General features: G+C 41.5%; 1 protein-coding gene across 1 annotated transcript in view; it reads left to right on the top strand.

Moving 5' to 3' along the window:
• The first annotated feature begins 12,109 nt into the window (after positions 1–12,109).
• The window catches only part of Atp8b4 (ATPase phospholipid transporting 8B4 (putative)), a 162,102-nt gene continuing 156,401 nt past the window's right edge, over positions 12,110–17,810 (top strand). The window contains exons 1-2 of the mRNA XM_059258935.1: positions 12,110–12,113; positions 13,292–13,350. Coding sequence (XP_059114918.1) covers positions 12,110–12,113; positions 13,292–13,350 — 63 coding nt within the window. The remainder of the gene's footprint in view (positions 12,114–13,291; positions 13,351–17,810) is intronic.

The following is a 17,810-nucleotide window of genomic DNA, read 5'->3' as shown; positions in this document are numbered from 1 at the left end:
AGTAAGAAACACGCACAGAGACCAGGAGGTAGAAGGTCTCAGCTGGCATGTTAAAATGTTTTCCCTAAAGCTAATGTGAGGTGTTCTGGGTTTCTTAGCAGGGTCATGACATGACATGACGCCATTCCCTTTCATGAAGATGTCTGTAGTTTTGATGTGGATTCTGGCCTATAGCTTCCCAAGGCTAGTCCAAGACAGACTTATGAGGATAAGCACAGAGGAAGAATGATTTATGGTCAGGGAAAATGTCCAAGATGTCCCCCACTGCCCAAACAGAGATGTGAGTAGGGAGTGGGCTTTGGAGGGATGGTCTGGGCAGCCTTGTAGCTGATGGCATGGAAAGTGTACAGGAGGGAACAGGGGAACTTCTAATGGGTTGTATCTGAGAATTACTCCTCCTTCAGTAGCACATGGCAGCAATAATCAACCTTCCCTCATAGACTCATCAGTTTTGTGGTCTGGGCCCAGGAAAGTCTAGACTCCTACTGCCAGCACCTCTTTTTGCAGACACACCCAAGGGTGATAACAGGAAGACAAATTGATGGTTTCCGGTGTTTTGGACACCAAGGGATCCATATTAGAACAGTGGGTGTTGATGGACTTCCTCTTAAATGTCTTTTCTTGTAACTGCTAAGCCAAATGCACCGTTCTTCCCTTGTTTGGTGTCTGGGTGACTGACCACACACTACTTCTTTAAGTACTTAGTACCTTCTGCATGTCTCTTCTCTGAGCAGAAAGCAGACACACCATTTTTCTTTCTAACCCAAAGAGTGCCACCAATTCCATACATCTGCCTGCCCTGCCATGTGTTTGCAAAGTTGCCTGTGTTCTTTTCCATGGGTTATGAATATTGTGTGAAATCTGTGCATATTTGCTTGCGGTAAAAAGATAATAATGACGTTATTTTAATTTTGGGTAACAGCCAGGAGAAGGCCATATGTATGAATAAGTGAGTGGAAAATTTTGGGTTGTGTTTTGTTGCAGCATGGTCAACAATTCCCTGTTATATGTAGCTCCCATATTCAGGAGCAGTTACCAGCTCAGGCTGTAGGGAGGAATTATCAAGCACATTCCAGTAAAAGGCAGATGCTTGCACAGCCCCAAGAGATTCCAATTGCTAGTGTTTGGGATGAATTAGAAGAGTTGATTTAAACTTAACATCAAACCCAGTGCATATATAGGCTTATCTGGGGTTGCCGTATAAAGTCTTTACTAGGAAGTTCCAAGTTTCCTTATGATGTAACATATTCGAGTCTACTGAGAAAAATTGACAATAAGGCAAATTAACAGGAGTGAGAAAATGCTATGAACTTTGGTGGTGTCACAAACGACACTGGATCCTTCAGGATGAGGATCCAAAGAAAGATCCAGGGTGAACCATCCATTTTAATGGGCAGCTTCGGAGAAGCAGAGAGAGTCATGTGGCTCTGTGACTGGACAGAAAAGGTTTGAGCCAACAAAAGATGATGAAGGGGAGGATGCTCACAGATCTATCCAGATTCTTTCTGGCTTTCATTTGTGACGTGTTTTTTCCCCCCCCACTGGGGTGTGGGGTGGGACCCTTTAGGGAATAGGGGATGAGGGTCTTATGACCTTTAGTTAAAAAAATACATTGGAGGATTCCTTCACAGACAGTTCTATACAGAAATATGATTGGTGGTATTTAGGGACAGTAATTTAGCTTTTATGGCTAGATTTGAGGGACAGGGTTGTTGGGTTCTGTGACCTGCCCTTGGGAGGAGGAATTCTAACTTCTGAGTCTTCTTTGGACTGTGGAGAGAGATGAGGGATGAGAGCTTAGAGGGCAGGAGGAGGGCAAGGAGAAAGAAGCATTGCTCCCAAAGCCTTCACTTTGAAGTATGCTTTTTCTGAACCCCAATACATTTATAGTACAAACATGTATTTTTTTAATGGCACAGAATTATTATTATCTGGTTAGATATAAACATGTTACACTAAACTAATGGTTCTTTATTATATCGGCAACTTGTCTAAATTTGCGTAGGAAGACAGTTGAAGAGGGTGAATGTAAAGCTATTGAGCATCTTTCAAATACTAAGGCGTGTTTTTCTTTTTTTAAAAAAATGTAGGCCAGCGCTTGTGACGTGGTGAAACTCAGGGGATGATGTTCTGCAGTCAGAAGAAGCTGCCTGGTAAGGCTTGAGTTTTTCAGACTACACAAAACAGGAACTGTGATCTTATTTTATATTGGAGGCTTGATTTATTCAGAAAACACATACATTAGTTTAAAGTAAAAAAAAAAACAACTTGGACAATTGTGTATACCCATGTAACTCCTGAAGGTGCGTGAAACAAAACACAGAAGTTTCTACCATCTCACCAAGTCCCTTGTGTTGCTGTGGTCACGCTCTTGGAATCCCAGCCATCTTCTGATCTCCGTCAGTTTACTATTGCCTACTTTAAGGTAATATAAATGAAATAATACCACATATATTCTTTCATCATGAGTCTTTCACTTAATGTGAAGGTTTCCCTGTGTATCTGTGTGGTTGTATCCATCTGTGGTTTGTTCCTCATGTTTTCATTTCAAAGCAGTGTTTTGTTGCATGAATACACAAGTACTTAAAACTGAGTCCATACAAAATGAGTTTGGTCAAGGTAGCAGGAAACACACTTTTTTGTTTGTACATTTGTTTTAGTAATCAGTTTCCTGAAAACAGGTTAAGTGTAGCTTTTCTGAGATATTTGGGGCCAGAAGTACTTCTGGGGTTTAGGTTTTGTACTGGTTTTTAGTTTTTATAGTTTAGAATATTTTCAGAGACCTCTTCTAGTCGAGTACTCCTAGCCTGAAATTGCAAAAATCTGAAATTCTCCAAAAAATCTGAAACTTTTAAATATCATGTCAGTGTTCAGAAACTTTGGGACTTTTAGAGCCTTTTGTGGTTCAGAATTTCAGGCTTGGGTGCTCAACTTGAAGTAGTAATGGCATTCCAGTCAGAAAGGGTCCTGGTCACAGTTCTATGGCTGTGAAGAGACACCATGACCACAATACCTTTTCTAAAGGAAGGCATTTAAGTGGGCTGGCTTCAGAGTTTGAGTCCAAGGAACATGGTGGTACACAGGCAGACATGTGAGAAGGGATGAAGGAGCTGAAAGTTCCACATCCAGATCTGCAGGCAGCAGGAAGAGAGAGCCACTGGGCCTGACTTAGGCTTTTGAAGCCTCAAAGCCCATTCTCAGTGACACACTTCCTCCTTCAAGGCCACACCTCCTAATCCTTCTCAGGTAGTGCCATTCCCTGATGGCTAAGCATTCAAATATATGGGCCTATGTGGGCCATTCTTATTTAAAGTACCACAGAGAGTATTGGTTTTTCATTTCATCTCTAGTCAGTAAATGACAACTACTTTGTAGTTTTTATTTCAGTGGACATTCTATATCTTATTACTAAGATTTTCTTCATTTTTGACCATAGTTTTTAAAGGTAAAAGGTTGAATTTGAGTTTATTCAATGCCTGTCTCTCCTTCTGACAACGTCTCTGGCAGGTGGCTGGCTCCTGCATCTGTAGTTACTTCATGATGCATCAGCTCCCTTGTAGGACACATGGCAATGTTCAGCTTCAGAATGAGCTGAATTCTGTCCCAGTGCAGTGTCTAGCTGAAGGCTTTGTTTGTGCCCTCGGTAGGGGGTCTGTCGATATTCCCAGTGCCAATATAAGACTCTAGAATTCCTCCTGTCCTTTGTCGTTGTCATACGAAAGCCTTCACACAAATCGTTGGTACCATCTTTGTAGCATAAACACAAGGTCAAACAGCCCAAATGTGGCTGCTTGTCTTATGTTAAGACCATGGTCCAAGATCCAGGCCCGAGTCTATTAATGTTTGAAACAGTTTCTATGTACACATGAATATAGACATGGAAAAGTGGGCAAAATTTTATAAATTAAAGTGAAGAGGGAGAGGCAGAAAAAGAAGGCAATGGACGGGGTATATGCATGCTGAGCAGGGTTTTCCTGCGGAGAAGCAGCTGAATCTGATGAAAGAGGCCTGTGCCTGCTCTGTCTGTTCTTGAATCTGGCATAAATCAATTTGTGGTTCCCTAGTCACCTCCGCAAAGTGCCATCCGCCATCTCCGTATTCCCAGACTCACTGCCAAACCTTTGGCATTAGGGAATTAGACAGTTCTGTGCTTCAGATCTGACCCTAACGCATCATCTTTCTCTGGCTTTGCTTCCTTATTTGTAAAATGGGGCTGGGAATAGCATGTACTTTTGAGGGTTATAGCATATTGTTTTGAGAATTCCTGAAATAGTGTCTGTGAAATACTTTAGGCTGAATCTAGCTTTTTAACAAATAATCAATAAACATCAGCTTTTGTCATTATTGTTATAGTAGGCTTTAAGTCTCCAGTCATGAATCTATTTGAATAGAAAACAAAATGCCAGGGTCTTAATCTAAAAGTTTTATTTGTAATTTATATAATCCAGTCCCGGTATACCAGAAGGATGAATTTTCTGTGAAGCTATGGTAGCCATAGAGGGAAAAAAGCTTCCAGTAAATTGAATTTTCCAACTCCTTGGACCTGATGAACGTATTTATATTGACTTATGAAGGAGGAAAACAAACCCCAAACCCTTTAGCATTTGTTTGAATCCTCTAACTTCATTTCCAAGCTCTTTTGTCAACACACACACACACACACACACACACACACACACACACACACACGCATAATATTGTGGGAAGACTTTTTTTCTCTTCAGTTTTCTGTTTAAATGTCCACAAACCCCAGAAGCTGCAGGTCAGCAGGAATCCCTGCTCAGGATGCATTTCTCAGTTGTATCATGATGTGCTCTTGGAGTCCGATCAGAAAGTCTGGAGGCTGGACCCGTAGCTTTAAACCTCTCCAATCATCCTCCTCCTCTGTGTTTAGTGAATTTCTCTGGCTTCCAACTGACCAGATTTTGATGAATTAAAGAAAGAAAATTAAGGAAGGGAAAGGCCTACACTATTGATTTAGCTTGAAGGAGCATTCTGAAAAATTTGACCCCCCCTGCAGAAAAATTAATAACAATCTCACACCCAAAATGATACTTCATGTTTGGAGACTTTCTTTCGTATCTGGATGCATTCCAAGCTTACTTAAGTATCTCAGCCTATGCCATCAAGGTTTCACGCAAGGGACCCCAAGTTCTCTGTGGTATGTCATTGTTTAATGACTTTGGGAGCATACAGCTAAGTGTCTGAATGTTGTCTTCAAAACCACATTGGCCAAAGAAAAATATGCAGGGTAGGTAATTGAGGGACAGTTGTGTTTATTAATTCTGCACTCACTCATGGGTCCTAGGAGGACCTCCTACTTCCCCCTCTTGCTATTGGTCTGGATACAGAGTTCCTGCTCTCTCTCATTAAGTAGTGAACAACACTAAGTGATTAAGATCCTCTCACAGACAAACTGATTAAACAAAGAGGCATAAGTGACTTGCGCTCTTTTCCTGACCAGAAGTGAGAGAGAACGAATTTGTAATTTATTGTGCATTATGATAGAAAAGAGCCCAGATTAGGAAGAAGTAAGCATTGCCTTCAAGGACCTGGAGCAGAGTCAATGATCATTCGCCAATTTTCACTGGAAATGTTCAGAGAATGACTTCAAGACTCTCTCGGGAAGTAATGCAAGCATTTGGAGGATTCTCCCCCTTCACCTATTTCGACTTCAGTTTTTTATTTTTAAAAGACTTTTTTGTATGCATTTTTTATTGTTTGAAAATTTTATACATGCATATAAATTTCATGACACTTTTCTGTGTAAAAAGTGCTTCCAGCACATTTTCTAGTTAAATGATCCCCACACACAGTGTTGGTACTCTTCTGAGGAGTCACAGCTAAGGAGACAGGCTCTTAAGCTGTGGGTCTTAGCCCTTGCCTCAGCATCTCGCCTCTTCCCGTCTGGGGGCTTTTCTTTTCTTTTTAAATCTAACTCATTTTATGGGACCTAAAATCTTGTGTATAAGAAATAGTATCTTGATTGTAGTGAAATACTTTCAGCAAATAGTGTTTTAGAAGTCCCTCTCCCCTTCTACATTTATGTCTTAAGTGATTTGACAATGCTTTCGGATGTATTGAATGTGTGTTGTCCCACTTCCAAGCATAGTGAAATAGTTTCTTTTCTTTTCTTTTCTTTTCTTTTCTTTTCTTTTCTTTTCTTTTCTTTTCTTTTCTTTTTTTCTCTTTTCCAGGCAGGGTTACTTTGTGTAGCCCTAGCTGTCCTGGAACTAGCTCTGTAGACCAGGCTGTCCTTGAACTCACAAAGATCCTCCTGCCTCTGCCTTCCAAGTGCTGGGATTAAATGTGTGTTCCATCATTGCCTGACAGTTTTTTTTTGAAGTTTTAAACTAAAAGTGGATTTAGTAAATCATTAGCCCCACCAGATAATAACTTTTTGGGGGTAGGGTAGGATTGGGGACTATAAGCTAATCATCCTTAGACAAGGTAAAACACAACCACAATTCTCACTGTTCTAAGTGACCATTTCCTATCCTTATTTGGTCACTGTGGAGAAAGTAGCAAGCACTGGGCAGAGACAAGTGTTTTTCCAGCACTTCATTGATGATCTACTTGTTTGAGGAAAACATCAAATATTATTGGCCTTTGCAAACGGGCGGGGCGTGAAGGTTGTTTTTTCTTTCTTTTTCTTATTTTAAAGATTTATTTAATTTTATTATACATACACACATATGTTTTTTTGTGTGTGTGCATGTGTGTCTGTGTACCACATGCATGGTGCCTGTGGAGACCAGAAGAGGGCATTAGATCCCCTGTAACTGGAGTTAAGACAGTTGCAAGCCGCCACATGGGTGCTGGGAATCAAACTCTGGTCGTCTGCAAGAGCAGTCAGTGCTCCTAACTGGGGAGACAACTTTCCTGCCCCAGAGTGGAGGCTATTTTTGTCTCATCTACATGGAGTAGGATATTGAAGGCATCCCCTAATTTTATATTCTGAAATGGGCTCAGAACCAGGTCTAAGAGAATTCTTCCTTTTTTTGTGGTACTTCCTGGAATCACCAAGGTACTTAAAGTTGATGTCCTGTCCAGTCACATGCCTCTGCTGGTCTCCTAAGCTGCCACAAAACATGTGAACCCAATTACCAACTTGACTTGTGTCTTGCGTGTCTTACATTCAACCAGGAACATGGCAGAGTGACTCACTAGCTGTTTTCTAGGTCAATTCCAATCTTGTGGTCACATAGCATTTAGCACAAATGAGGTTGAGAAAAAAATAATTAGGATGATTGTTTGAAGGAGACTCAGCTCACTTATTCACCTGAGTACCCTAAATCACATTTCTTGATTTAGTTGGATGAGCAGAAAATGGGGACAAAAGCCCTCTGGGTTGTGTTTGGGATGATATCCTCTGAGTTGTTGAGAAACACATCTCCAGAAGCTTTACCCCTCATGTATTTATGTCAAACAATGAATTCTTCATAAGGCCTTCTTAGAAAATTAATGTCTGAGCCAAGAGCTATTGATATTTTGCTTTTCACGAGAAGTGTGTTTTTTGGTTGTTGTTATTTAGCAGATGTAAGATAAAAATCAATAGTGGGGCTGGGAAGACGGCTCAATGGGGAAAGGCGCTTGCAGCACAGGCCTGGTGACCTGGGTTTGATCCCTGGAACCCATGTAAGCCTAGACAGAGAGAACTGACTCCACAAAGTTGTCCTGTGGCCTCCTCACGCACACTGTGGCATGTACACACACACACACACACACACACACACACACACACTCATGCACATGCACACACACATACACACGTGCACACACATACTCACGCACACACACATACACATACGCACACACACATCACATACACAATAATAAATACAAACGTCAAAGGCGATAGACATGCAGCTTTTCTGCAGCACTCGGGGCTCACCTTGTGCAGGTGTGTGGGTCACGGCTTTGGTTGGTCGTCATCTTTGCTTTTTATCTTCTCTACTCCACCTCGATGTTGAAATTTAAGCTATTATTATTATTTTTTGTTATACATTCTTAAGTGATTGGCTTGGAGATGGTCTTTTGTGGAGACCATGTTACTGAATTCTGATTGGAATCTGGTGGGCCTTTCCCCTTGAAGACTGACTTTTTTTTTTTTTCCAGGAGAGGGTTTCTCTGTGTAGCTTTGTAGCTTTGGATACTCTCCCGGAACTCGTTCTGTAGACCAGGCTGGCCTCGTACTCACAGAAATCCACTCACTTCTGCCTCTCGAATGCTGGGATTAAAGGTGTGCGCCACCACTGCCTGGCGAAGACTGATATCTTACTCTGGAGTAGAGAGAGTCCTTCTGTGCATTTGATCGTTTCTCCCTGTTTATTGTCTATATTCCCTTCTTGGTTTTCTTTTTTTATAATTTCCTTCACCTTACAATTTTGATATACACTTACATCAAGTTTTTTCAGTTTTATCTGTTCTAGTTCATCCAGGGGGCTGGAGAGATGGCTTAACAGTTAAGAGCCTTGGTTGCTCTTGTAGAGGACCTGAATTTGATTCCCAGCACCCATATGGTGGCTCACAACTGTAACTCTAGTTATAGAGGACCTGAAGACCTCTTCTGGTCTCTGCAAACTACTGCTTGCAGGTGGTACTTGATAACTCACACAAGTGTGCGCGCGCGCGCGCGCGCACACACACACACACACACACACACACACACACACACACACACACAAACAAAACAAAACAAAAAAACAACCAAGAAAATTTTCTTCCAGGAACTTTATCTTATTCTCTTTTTCCTTGTTCATATCATTTTTCTCTTCTTTCACTGATATCATGTATTCCTGCATATATTTAAGGCACTAATTAGAATAAATAAGAAAACCCAGCCCATTCTGCCTCAGCATTGACTCTTGCCCTTGGATCATACTTTTGAAGTGATAATATAATTTGTCATTTAAACCTAGTTCCTTTCCCAGCTCCAAACAGAGATATAGGGTTTTTTTTTTTGTTAACTTTTTGTTCTTTGGTGGGCCTGCCACCCAGCTCCCAAATAATCACACAGAGACTTATTATTGCTTATATGATCGGCCTTAGCTTGGCTTGTTTCTAGTCAGCTTTTCTTAAATTATCCCATCTACCTTTTGCCTCTGGGATTTTCCCTTCCCCTGTTTGTATACCTTTTCTTACTTCTTACTCTGTGGCTTGCTGTGTAGCTGGGTGGCTGGCCCCCGGTGTCCTCTCTCCTTCTTTCTTTCTCACTCCTCTTTTCTTCTCCTTTCTTCTCCTATTTATTCTCTCCTGGCAGCCCTGCCTATTTCTCTTTCCTGCCTAGCTATTGGCCATTCAGCTCTTTATTAGACCGATCAGGTGTTTTAAACAGGTAAAGTAACACAGCTGCACAGAGTCAAACAAATGCAGCATAAAATAATGCAACACATCTTTGCATCATTAATCAAATATTCCACAGCATAAACAAATGCGACATATCTTCAACTAATATTACACAACACAGAGACACTTTTGAGAATGAAAAAGGACCCTGACAATTACTTTGCAAAGATAATGTATACGAATGGCCCCATTCCTCTGTTTATAAGACGCTCTCAGTCTTTGCACTTCTGACTCAGAGAGTTGCCCTGGGCCTCCATGGGATGCCCACTCTTCATTTGATTGGTTGGAGTTTCTCCCATCTTTTTTTCTAGTCATACTGACTCCTTTGGCTTTCTGCTTTACTCTCTAAGCTTTCTTCAAAATCAATGGCCCTCTCCTAGCCATATTTTTCTTCTTTTGTACATGTTATCTGTAACTTCATTGAGACATGAGAAGCCAGCCTGGCCGAAGGCACTTGTTTGCCATCTTAAGTTGGGAGCTCCTTTACATCTTTTATTAACATGTGCTGACTTACTCCTTTTGGAGCCAGAAAAACTCAGTGATTAGTTATAGAGGTGTGGGGTGCTTCTGTAGATCCTATACCCTATGGTGACCACACCCCTCTCATTACTGAAATCATACCTGGAAAGAGCTCAGGAAACAGGAAATATTTAGGTTTCTAAATATTTAAACTTAGGAAAGATTTAGATGCAAATCTTTGCATCTCAGAGAAGACATTCCTAATGGGAATTCTTATAGGGAATTTGTCTCTGGCTTCCTCTTCCAGGATGTGATTTTCCTGTCGTACACTGTAGTAATAGGTGGAAGAAAGCTAATTTTTGCAAAAATAATTCAGGCCTAGTGTAGCCAAGCTAAGAGTAGAGAACTGTAAAGATTTAGAGTCCAAGCCAGGATGTTTTCGAGTTTTATGAAAAGATACCAAGATCTTCTGCCAGAATTAATTAACAAAAAGTTAACTCATGAAGACAGTAATCACGAAAGATGCAGACATGAAGATTAAGACTTAATCCCAAGGATTTAGAACCAAAAAGAGGGCTTCCTGGATCTAATCAGGTCTTATGGGGCAAGAGCAACATTTGATCATTTAGGGAGAGCTGGTGGCAATCTATTAGAATATGATTATGGAGGCCAGTGAGATGGCCCAGCCAGTAAAGGTGCTTGTCACACAAACCTGGTGGTCTGAGTTTGATCCCTGGCACCCATGTAAAGGTGAGAGGAGAGGTTAGAACTCAGAGTTGTCTTCTGACCTCCACACCAGTGCTGTGGTGATACATCTGTCTCTCCACACCATGCATCCACACACAGAGCGATAATAAAATTTCAAACAATTTAGAATGTGGCTATCTGTAGTTCTAGGTGGATAATTCCTTCTTGGTTTGTAGGGTCAAGGTTGTGGTGTTGGAATAAGTACAATTTAGTGCAGAACTACAAATCTGTGCTCCTGGATGTGAACCACACAAATGTATAATTTGAAAACGACAGTCCTCTGAATGTGTATAATCTAAGCCCAGGTCAATTAACATTTAAATCAGTATATCTGATTTTTTATTTAGAGGTGAAGCTAATTGATAAGTCTACTGCAGCTTGTTGATGGGCCAGGTTAAATCCTGCCATTTGGAAAGAGTCCTTTGCCCACCCTTGCAATAATACCCACTACTTTTTTCTACAGGATTTTTTTTTATTAGTTTTGGGTTAAGGTAGTGTTACACAAATTACCTTGTTATTTTAAGTCTCACTGTCCAAATACCATTTTGAGTTTTGACTCTTTTGTTTGTTGTAGGACAATCATGAAGAAGAAATGGTCAGGCTTTTAGAGTCAGGATTGAAGAGTTTCTTTCAAGTGATTGGTTGGTTGGAAGGCTGCTTCCTGGTGGTATCCACGACAGGAAGGCACACTCCGTGGTTGTGAACTGATGCCACCAGTTCAGCATTGTTTTTATCAGCAGCTAGATGACTCAGGCTGGACTGCAGGAACAGCCACAGAGAATCAACTTTCCAGGCAAGAGAGCCATGCAGGTGGATGTTAGGCAAACAATCCATCCCATGAATGATAGGAATGGAAATGTAACCCAAAACACAGTTGTCATTAATTATCAGCAGTCTTCAGGGTGACCTTCAGACTGAGGAGCAGTGTCTTGGTGTTTTAGTCAGTGTTCTGTTGCTGTGAAGAGACATCATGACCATGGCAACTCTTATGAAAGAAAGCATTTAACTGAGACTTGTTATAGTTTCAGAGGTTTAGTACATTACCATTATGGCAGGGAGTGTGGTGGAGAGGCAGACATGGTGCTGGAGAGTAGTGGAGAGTTCTACATCCGGATCTGAAGGCAGAGAGACACTGGGCTTGACTTGAGCATTTGAAACCCCAAAGCCCACTCTCAGTGACGTACTTCCTCCAACAAGGCCATGCCTCCTAATCCCTGTCAAGTGGCATCACCCCTGATGATTAAGCATTCAAATATATGAGCCTATAGGGGCCATTCTTATTCAAACCACTACAAGTTGGGTGAGCTTTAGGAGAGTTTTTGGGAAAAAGTTTTGACAATCTTTACAGGTGATGTCTGACATGGGTGACGTTAAAGTATGCTTTTCTTCCTCTCTAGCACTCTCACCTTGTTTCGTTTCTCGAAATCACTTCTCTTTTCTGTCCTCTTGCTTAAGAACACATCTCGTACTGCACACCTACTCATTTTACAACTCTGTCCTTTTTTTGGGAGAACTGTGAGTCAGTTCTTGAGAAATCAAAGGGCCCTCAAGTCAGATGGGTAAGTCATTTACCATGCAAGCCCACTATTGATCTCTGGCAATTACTTTGCAGAACATCCTCATAGCTTTTATTATTTGATCTCAAACCTTTACTATTATTGCAACAGCTTTGTAGTAAACACAAGACAGAGGCATGTCACCTTACTACAGAAGATGCATGGCCAGTGTTACTGGGCACTGTCTTCTCTTTGACAATTTTAATTTTGTCACAAAATTTGGGCCTGCCTATTTGTTAATTGTGTACACTGCTGTATACATTTCCTTTCAGAAGAGATTAACCCACTGGCTATGTCTATTGAAGGCTCTTAATCACGTGATGTGCATTTTAGAAATGCCGCCTTTTGGTCTGTGTCCATAAAGCATAAAGTCAGTGGCTTAAATGACCAATTCGATATAATTTTATTTGCCTGTGTTGTATTTTGTGGGGTTTTTTTGTGAAAAGAAAAATCATTTTCAAGGTAAGTTTGGCTTTTAGTGGGTCTTTTTCCTTTAGAAATTACATGAAGTTAAGAGAAAGGGTCTTTGTTGAATGAACAGATGCACAAACTAGAGAAATACAGTGTTCTGTTTTATGGATTTCATTAAAGAGATAATGAAAAACATTATAGCTTTTCATTTTGAGACTGTCTTAACTTTTTAAAATGTGTGTGTGTGTGTGTGTGCAAGCACATGAATTGTTGTATGTGTGTGCATTCTTGAGTGTAAATGTGGGCACACACTGCCACAGTGCCCATATAGAGGCCACAGAACAATTACATGTTGCTCTTCCTTTCACCTGTCTGAGGCAGGGTCTCTGTTGATTTTCATCTGCACACACCAGCCAGCCAGAGAGCCTTCAGGGATTCCCTGTCTCCACCTCCATCTCCCTGGAGGAGTTTTGGGATTATAGATGCCCTTGCTGCTTGTCCAGCTTTCACGTGTGTTTGGGGATTCAAATTCAGGTCCTCCTGATTTTGAAGGTCCTTTTACCTGGCAATTTATTTCCCCAGTCCACTTCCCAAGCCCCACTTAGAACTTTCCAACTGGTGTTCCAACGTTCAGGTTGGACGGAAACTAACACCCTTCAATTTCAAAGAAAAGAACTCAAAATCAAAGTAGTCTCAGTGATGTTTCTTTAACAAGTTATGTTTCTGTGGGTTTAACGTTGAATTCCATATCTGATTTCTCTGTCCTTTAGAAGTCGAGCGGGTAGTGAAAGCCAATGACCGTGACTACAATGAGAAGTTCCAGTACGCGGTGAGTGAACACACAGCACAGCGTGTTGGGGGAGGGGCTTTACTCAGGGCTAGAAGAGGGATCCATGTCTTGTAGAACCTCATCATGGTGAAAATCTTTCCGTGTTGGCCAACTTTAAAAACGTGGTTCCATGTGCTTTCACACATAGTCCTCTTCTGCTCTGACAGTTTGGTGGGCATGGAAGAATGATAAAATCCATTCTCAAGAATTTATGCTTACTTCATTCTGGTGTCCATTTAGTATAATATGCTGGAAAATATGAAAATGGGCTAGTAAAGTATTGTATTGATAGATGAGAAAGTGAGGTTAGTGGCTGATGATTGATGGGTTGAATTTGGGGTTTTTCTCTAAGTAATTTCTGGGAAATGTGGAAAAGCGTATGCAGGATGAGGTTTCTAAGTGCTGAATGACTCTGTTTACAAAGTGAATAGTGAGAACCATCAGTTCAAATGGTTCTCACACAGGCATTGCCCGAGGAGGGAGAGTCTTGGTCAATGAACACTTTAGTATTTTCTTCCTATTGGTGGGTCACTGGCGGAGAATATAAACGCATGCACAAACATTGCAACTCAATGCCACTGGCCACGCACTGGGGCACCCAACAGCTCTTCTTTTATGCTGTGTTACAATCATAATGTGACTTTCTGTGTAGGTTTTGTTTCCCACACAAGGAGTCTGGATTTTGTTTCTGTAACTGCTTTCTCATTGTGAAACAATATATTGAAACTTCATTCACCTGTCTTGTAAGAATGATCAAAGCAACTTTGTCTTTGAGGGAAGGGATCCCTCTTTCAAGATGATGTGCATAGTTTTTAGAACGGAAGGGAAGGGTTACCTCAGGTAATGAATGCTACTCTGTGTGGTGTGACATATGGTCACCAGCAGACTTGACCTTCACATCCCTGCTTCAGGTGATCCTGTATCTGTAGAGGATGGCTCTTTAAAACCTTGACCATAAGATCCCAGTCTGTCTGTCTGTCTGTCTGTCTCTCTGTGTAGTCCAGAGGACAATTTGGGAGAGCTGGCTCTCTCCCACCTTGAGTGACTCTGGGTAGAACTCAGGATGTCAGGCTTGAAGGTAGCTACTGAGCCATCTGGCCAACCCATATGTGTATATTTTAAGACCTTGGGAGAAATTTTGTTATATCTAACTTATTGGGGAGATAATTATTTATTTAAGTACCTAGCTGCATTTACTTATTTCCCAATGTATAGCAAGTACTTTTATTCTGTGAGTATAAGGAAAGCCGTATTTTATAAGATTATACAGCCTTTTCTCTGGTGTCTTTTATGTGACCTATGAGATGTTTCAGTCTTACAGAGATACAGAAGGTAACATGACCCCCATGAGCCCACCCAGGCTGATAATGGACATTACCAGTTTGTCACAGAAACTAATAGTATATTAATGATGTAGAGATGGTGTGAACAAAAGCACACGAATGTGTGGCTGTGTTTTCTGTTGACTTTCCTACTAGCACCAAGGTATTATAACAGGACCCTGTGGCAGAACAGAGTCTATATGACTACTCTGTCTTGGACTGAACCTGCATCAAGGAGAAGCAAAAATCCATTAAGCCTGTGGGGCTAAGAAGTACAACGGAAGTAGACAGTGAAAAGCTGCAAGTGAAGGGGCCCAGGGATTCATCTCTAGTGGGCAGCAATTTGACTCAGAAGGACCTGGCAAGCTCCTGACCTTTACTGGGCAGTTCTAGCAGAATGTGAGCCACAGCTCTCTCAGTCTCATTGAGGTTAATTAAAAGCAGCAACTTCATAGAGCCAATGTGAGGACTAAGACATGACAAGACACAGAGACTATGAATGAGTGTCTGCACATGTAGGATTTGAACCTATGACTACCAAATGGAATATCCATTAAGGCAGGCAACTCCCTATTGTATTTGCGTAGTCTTGCCCAGCTTTAATGGAAGTGGATTTGGAGAGATCCAAACAGATCCCAGGAAAAATGCCATATTCATTGGAGGAGTGATATTCCCACCGAAAGTCTGGAAAGAAAATGGGAATAAACTCAATAATTTTATGGGAACGATGAAAGGAGAAACAGTGAAGAACTCTTGAGTGTGGCAGGAAGAGTGCTGGGGGCTGAACCACAGTTTGAACCCTTCCTCTCAGGACTAGCTTGTGATCTGATTGGTTTATTCCTCTGAGAACCAAGTATTTCATCTACAAATTGTGAGAAACTTTCTATTAGGGTTGCTTATGGAAGGATCAGATTAGATTATTTTAGCAAAATATTTGGTAACAGTAACAATAGCAGGTGCTTCATGTGTGCCGGCCTTAATTATGGATTTTTCTCTTAAACCTAACAGAGCTGTGGGCAGGTTCCACAGTGGGTGCGGGGGTTCCTATGAGGCATGGGTGGGGTATGCTATTTGCCATAGTGGTGTAAGAGGATGCAGAGAAACTCATTAGCCTTGTGAACTGCATCCAGAAGATACCATGTGCACAATGAACCATGGGAGACCCTGAAAGTACAGAAGTCACTGATAAACTGCAGGTGATGCAGTTGTGGGGGAGGGGCGGGTGCCACATGACCAGAGTACCTCTGCTGTGGGAGTGGAGCTTCCTTTCCAGATGAGCCAGTCTGAAAGAACGCCAACTCACTGAGATACGTATCAGCTTCCTATTCTGTGCAAGGCACCACCAGAGGCAGGGCGTGTTCCTTCAGCCTCCCTGTGGACTGTGATAGACACACGGTTAATAGTGAGAGCAAGAAAGGTAACAACGGTAACAACGATAGTTCAAACTCAAGGTGCTTCCCAAACGCAAGCTACTGTTCTAGGCATACACTAAACTACCGTACTGACACATGTGATCTTCCAGCACCAAGCACTTTTATTATCCCGTTTTCTGTAGGAAGACATTGAAGCAGGGAATAGTCCATTTCAGTGACTTTTGCAAACTTACACAGTTAGATAAAATCCACCAGTCCTGCTTCATGTTGGGCAATTGGCATTGTACCTCAGTCCCTGGTAAAGGTTCTGGGGATTGAAGTTGGATCCATGATTAAACTCGCTTGTAGAGGCAGAACTCTACTTACTGAGCACCCGCCCCCCCGCTTCCCCAAATGAAAGAAACGAGGCTGTGCCACTGCACAGCAATCCACCGCAATCCACCGCAATTCACCGCAATCCACCGCAATCCACCGCAATCCACAGCAATCCACCGCAATCCACCGCAACCAAGCAATTCAAGGGCGGAAGGCTGAGATTCTACACAGTGGCCCGTTTCTGCGTCTATGGTTCTGTCCATGATAACTGGTCAGTCTTCTGAACGGTCCCAGAAAACAAACAAACAGAAAAACAAGTGCAATAAACTAAAACCAACCCCTCTCCCAACCAAACAGGCCCCGATCTCCCCCTCTTCTGTCATAGTCCCCTGACGCAATGGTAAGTTGTTTTTATTTTATTTTATTAAAAAGTAGGGTTGACTATTTTTTTTTTTTTGAGACAGAGTCTCATAATGTTAACACAGGCATGTTAAAAAAAATGTTTTTGGAAGGTTCTGGGGATTGAAGTTGGATCCATGATTAAACTCGCTTGTAGAGGCAGTAATCTACTTACTGAGCTATGTCCACAGTCCGATTAGCCAAATTTTTATACTTTAAAGACAAAGGAAGATACAGGGCTATACATTTTACAAAACAAGGCATGGCCACATTTTAGATCTGTACGTGTGACTGGGGGAGAAAAAAATCATCTAAAACTCAGAAAGATAGTGCAAAGTCATGAGCGGTCTAGAATATGAACAAAATGACAAAGTTAATTATTCTAACTTTGATTCACTAGTAAATCAGATATGATGTCATGAGAATGGAAAGGTGGGAAATGTAAAAATCACTTGAGAAGTTTCAGATAACCAAGAAACCCAGAACAAAGTAGGATTGGAGGGTGGAGGGGGAGAGCGCCAAGGGTGAGAATTTTTATTCTCATTGGAAGAGAGTACAAAGTGTTCTTGATTAATAACAGGAATGAATAATAGAAAGGGTGAAACAGTTCTGTTAAAATTGGTTGTCCAGCTGGCTCAGTGAGTAAAGGTGCCTGCTGCTGAACCTGACAGCCTGAGTGTCACCCTGGGGAGCCACATGCTGGAAGAAGAGAACTGATTTCTGCAAATTATCTTCTGACTCTGACTTCTGCATGTGCATGTGCCCCTCTCTCCACAAATAAATAAATAAATAAAACATAATAAATATTTAAAATATGTGAATGTTAAAAATGTTCAATTGTGTAAGTTATCCAAACAGCCTGAAACTTAAAGTGGATGGTAGAAATAAAGAAAACACTTGTAGTTGTATTAAAATGTGATGTTGGGGGCTGGAGAGGTGACTCCGTGGTTAAGAGCATTTGCTGCTATTGCAGAGGACACAACTTTAGGTCCCAGCACCCACACATAGCTCACTAGAGCCTGTAGCTCCTGCTCTAGGATATCTGCCACCA

This window comes from Peromyscus eremicus, chromosome 4, assembly GCF_949786415.1.
Source record: "Peromyscus eremicus chromosome 4, PerEre_H2_v1, whole genome shotgun sequence".
Lineage (NCBI taxonomy): Eukaryota > Metazoa > Chordata > Mammalia > Rodentia > Cricetidae > Peromyscus > Peromyscus eremicus.
This window is presented reverse-complemented; position numbering and strand designations above follow the sequence as displayed.